Below are 5,007 nucleotides of genomic sequence, written 5' to 3' on the forward strand. Positions count from 1 at the left end.
TCACTCCAAATCGGGCATATCTACTTGAGCACCGCTGGTGGTGAGGCTTGGGTACAATGGGGGACCGTTGTCTTTCACGGAGTCGACCACCATGTCTAGCTTTGACGTGATGGGGCGATCGGCCGCGGAGCCGTTCGCAAATTCGATCTCCGTGTAAGGTTTTCCGTTGCTGCGGAGCTCCTTCGCGTAGTTGCGACAACCCAGCTCGTAGGTGAGAAACGCCACCCCGACGAACATGACGCAGATGGCAACGCTGCCCGCCACGCCGGCAGAGACATCAACCCAGGTGAATGATTGATCTAGGATGATAACGGGAAAAACAAAAGACATACAAGATACAATCCATACTAACTAGAGAATTTCAAAGTTTATTTGATGGAAGTCGGTTTTGAAATGGCCGAGGATATCCAAAAGCAAATTAAAGGAAAGCGAGTGACCCTGATAAAAGATGGCACCCACCTTTTATTAGGATCGCTTGCTTTCCTTTTGTTTTGTTTTGTTTTGTTTTTTACATCTCAGGCATTTCAAAACCAATTTTCATCAAATAAACTTTGAATTCTTCTTGAAGCATATGCTCTTTCATATTTCATAAGAGGTTAATCTCATTATCGCAAAAAAGTCATCATCAAAAAGTGTTGGAAACCTCAAACGCACTCTAAATCGAAACTGTACCATCCCTTAACTGCAGCTGCTTGTCTTACAAACAGGGAGAATTTCGAAGCAGCATACACATACATTGAACTTCGTAAATGATTGGTTAATAAGAGACCTGCTCACTGTGCTTCGTGACCAATGAATTATTCAATATACAGTGTAATACATAATTATGTACTTGTAATGCGCACAACTGTGTTTAAAGAGGGGAGAACTTGAGGTGGGAGATCATAATGAAAGATTAACAAATAGAACGCTGAAGATGATTATACAGAAATGATATTGGCAACCACAAATATAGAGAGTGAAGTGACACTTACAGTTGGCACTACTGTCGACCGTGTGGAGATAACAACCATGATCAATTTTAAAGATAGTTTTAGATGACCCCTACTTGGTCAAACAAGACATGCAGGAATTCTTGCTTTATCAACACTGCCGGCAGAGAAATTCCCAGCGTATCTGCACTGACATCCATCTTCAAAAAAAAAAAATGTGTCTTACTTTTTAATCATTGAGATACCCTCCATATTTCAGGACTACAAAATGCTGTCTACATTATGTGTTACATCAGAAGCTGTTATCAGGTATAGTTGCTACAATAGGGGAGTTTCATGTCATTATCAAAAGTAGATTGTAAGAAGTTGGTGAAGACAAAGGAGAGCTGCTGTCACCTAACTATAATTGTCTACCACCTGCTATTCTTGCTATATATACATTGCTTACCTTTTAGCGCGGCTTGCGCGTTGGCGACCAGTGCGACAAGCACTACGAACAAAACCTGTGACGACTTCATCTGCAATGATACATTGAGCAGGAAAATATTCAACATTAGAAATATTCTTGTATTCTACTCTTTTTTTTCAACAAGCGAGTTGGGAAATTTTGAAGAATAGAAAGAAAGGAAATATGAAGAAAGAGGGAGTTTAAAGAAAAAAAAAACTACAAAGTTTGAGCAATGTCAGATTGTTCATTATTTCATGAGTCAGACGTGTCAGACAGCAATCAGTATAGGTATAAGACATACAGATGAAAGAATTTCAAGGTGTTTTTTTTTTTACGTGGTGAGAGGAACTATTAGGAGTTACAAAATCGAATGTTTCCAATTAAATACGGCCAGTTCACACCCTTGTGATTAGCATATGATATGATGATATGTATACAATTCTGCAACTATACAAAAAAACAACAACAACAATTAAACTGATACAGTATCATTTACGCAGTCAGTTTAATTTTGTATGGGCTAATGCTAAAATACATATTAATGCATTTCTTAAATCAAACACAGCATAACGACGCAGTTACTTCAGTTCTATATCCTTAATCACTTTCGTAAATGAAATGATTTTATTACATTTTAAAACGAATGGAGTCCATTTCCTAAAGTGTTAATCAAGTCACGTTGAACATGTACCATGTCTTTCATCTTTAAGCATGTCTCCGTCATTGCAAACGCTGTTCTTGTACCAGAACATTTCGTCAGTGGTTTTATACCAATACCCTTTTCCTCGCTCGTTGCCGCGCGACTGATGGAATTTGTCAGAACTGTAAACATCTCACTATACGTAAGGAGTAATAAGCAAACGAGATCTATGTACATTGTACAACAGATCATGAAATCCATGACGCACAGTCCACTTGGGCATACAATGGACAATAACGCATTCTGTTACATCACATTCCCGAATCTTTTCATAAGATCATGCGCCCTGAACAGAGGCTGATATGTTTGCACAAAGTGAATTTAAACAGTCAAAATCTTCGCTCTCTTGTGGCTCATGCATAACGATGGTATCTGTTTGTGGAGACAGCGGCTCAAATCTAAACAACTTAAGTCATTATGTTTGATAAATGTTGCCCTCTATATTTACCACTAGCCCCTGTCCTCTTATTTCGATGGACCATTTTACGAATTATCATGAATTCGTACATGTTCAAAACTTGAAAAAGGAAACATATTCTGAATTGTTTACGAAGAATTGTGTTAGTCAACTTAAGTCATTTTGTTTGATAAGGAATACATCTTTTATATCAACACTAAATTTTGCCGTCTATATTCACCACTTGCCCCTGTCTTCTTATTTCGAGGGACCTTTTTACGAATTATCATGAATTCGTATATATTCAAAACTTGAAAAAGGAAACATAATTATTCTGAATTGTTTATGAAGAATTGTGTTAGTCTATGTTCGATCAGCACCATCTGTAATTTGGGAGAAATAAGTGTCCAATTAAATTCAGAGTTACATAATGTCACGTCGAGAAGCGTTACAACATGACATCAAGAGTGGCAAGTCAGGAGATTGATATTCAAGACCGATGTCAATAATAATCACATCTGTATAATATGTCTGACTTACCATGTTTGGTTGGTGTTAGTGGTGCGAAGTAATCCTTTTTGGTGGAACGATGATTAATAGGAGAGATGTTACAGACGTTATCCTGAGATGAAGAGCATTAAAAGACTTCCTAGAGATGGAAATACGAACCAAGACGCAAGTTCAGCTGCAAAGGACTCGAAGAATGAGCTGCACGGAACTGACGTGTATGGCGGAGGCTTGGAGCCGTGACGTTCTTCATCTACTAACACGAAGAGTGCTATTACCACTAAGGCGGTGGTCATAACTGTATACGGTGTCTAAGAAATCCGTGAGACCGGTCCGGGGGACTGCTATCGGACAGCAGACACTTTATAGAACCGTCTGTAGAAGTTCTAATGTTTTCCACACTTTACTGGCTATGCGCGCTGATGTCATTCGTGTTGTTGTTTAGTTCTATCAGCGAGATAAGAGTTGTGTTATTTATTTTGTTATGAGCAGATTTTTATTTTACTGCCCACGGCGACTAAAAGACAAGGTTCATTGTTGCGTATAATGTCTTATAAAGAATTGAAAGGTTAAATACTTTGAAGGATAACATGAACCATCAATATAGGAAAGCTTCAGAAAGATGCAGTTATGGGAGTGATTAAAACATCAAAGTGTACTAAAATGTGATGGTTCTGTCAGTGTTACTCGGGTAGTTGGGATTATTGTTGCAATTATTGTATAATGGATATTAATATGCACGTTTTCAATCATTGTTCGGGGAAGGGAGCTGACTGATTTACTCTCGAGAAATCAGAAAGAGTCCCTTTTTATGAAGCACCCTATAGGTCTCCTCTGCATCCAACCAATGAGTGCCTATAAATGCTGGGAAGGTAGTTTTACAGCATAACAAACATCTCGATTTACTTTGAGGCGAGGATATGCGATAGCGCCTTTTATTTTCTCCAAGTCCAAACAAAGGGTAGTTTGATGTCTCGCTGCATTAGCCCCCCTACTTCCACTGAATATTCCTTCTCTTGTCTTGGCTGTTTGATTGCGGGAAAGTTCACAAATATTGGGCCACCGGGTTCAAAGTCTGCAGGACTTTATAACGTAAACTGCTTGAAGTGCATGGAGTTCCTGTGTATCACACGTTGACATAGCGATAAGGAGACTTTAGTCATGATGTACTAAGAAAACATGATATTCTTGCAAGTTGTTTGGTACCCAAGAGTCATATAAGCCAGCCGCATGACCTGCCCGCCCTACCATTCTTTACGACTCTTTCAGTGTGGTTGCAAAACACCACAATATACTATAGCATTTGGTTTCTTTCTCTTTATAAAGCCAGCGATTCCAGGAACAAGTTGATATTTCAAGCAATTAACCGAGAAATTGACACGTTTCTGCCATGATTATGTATAAATCTATATATGATAATCATTCTTATTTTGAACTTAATTGCGGCTAGATAATAATTTGTGTGAGGGGTCTCCATGCAGCGCTATTGAGCTTCAGTTTCCTGCTTGCAGTAATTTTGTTACAAATATTTTGTCTTGAATGTTAACTTCTTTAATGTTTGTTTTAATGGTTTTAATGTTTCAGTTATCGTACCTTCAGTCAAAAGTGTTTGGGATTGTTCTTTTTTTTCGACAAATTTCAGTTCATTAAAAGATGCAGGGTGGGAGCATTATCTTTGTGTGCATGTTGATGAAGGCCTATTTACAGCTTAAAGGGATCGTAAAGTTTTGGTTGAGACCTAATTTGAGGTTTCTAACGTTTTTTGGTGAGATATTGATAAATCCGATATGAAATATGAAAGAGCATGTAATTCCATGAGGAATTCAACGTTAAATTTGTTGAAAATTGGTTTTGAAATGACTGAGATATCCAAAACAGAGCGATTCTAATAAAGTGTGGGACCCACACTTTTTTTAGAATCGCTTTGTTTTACTTTGTTTTTGGATGTTTCAGTCATTCCAAACCCGATTTTCATCAAATAAACTTTGAATTCCTCTTAGAATGGTATGCTCTGTACTATTTC

At 38.0% G+C, this 5,007-nt stretch overlaps 1 protein-coding gene across 1 annotated transcript; it reads right to left on the reverse strand.

Annotated features, from left to right (window-relative positions):
* On the reverse strand, window positions 1-1,570 carry LOC139727130 (uncharacterized). The gene is made up of 2 exons (XM_071638110.1): window positions 1,381-1,570; window positions 1-299 (listed from the first exon to the last, which is right to left on the reverse strand). Exons 1-2 carry the CDS (start codon window positions 1,484-1,486, stop codon window positions 1-3), a joined length of 405 nt encoding a protein of 134 aa, XP_071494211.1. The 5' UTR covers window positions 1,487-1,570.
* Window positions 1,571-5,007: the final 3,437 nt, after the last annotated feature.

The sequence above is a fragment of the Diadema antillarum genome, unplaced genomic scaffold, assembly GCF_040938485.1.
Source record: "Diadema antillarum isolate AM-2024a unplaced genomic scaffold, OU_Dant_1.0 seq00000119_RagTag, whole genome shotgun sequence".
NCBI lineage: Eukaryota > Metazoa > Echinodermata > Echinoidea > Diadematoida > Diadematidae > Diadema > Diadema antillarum.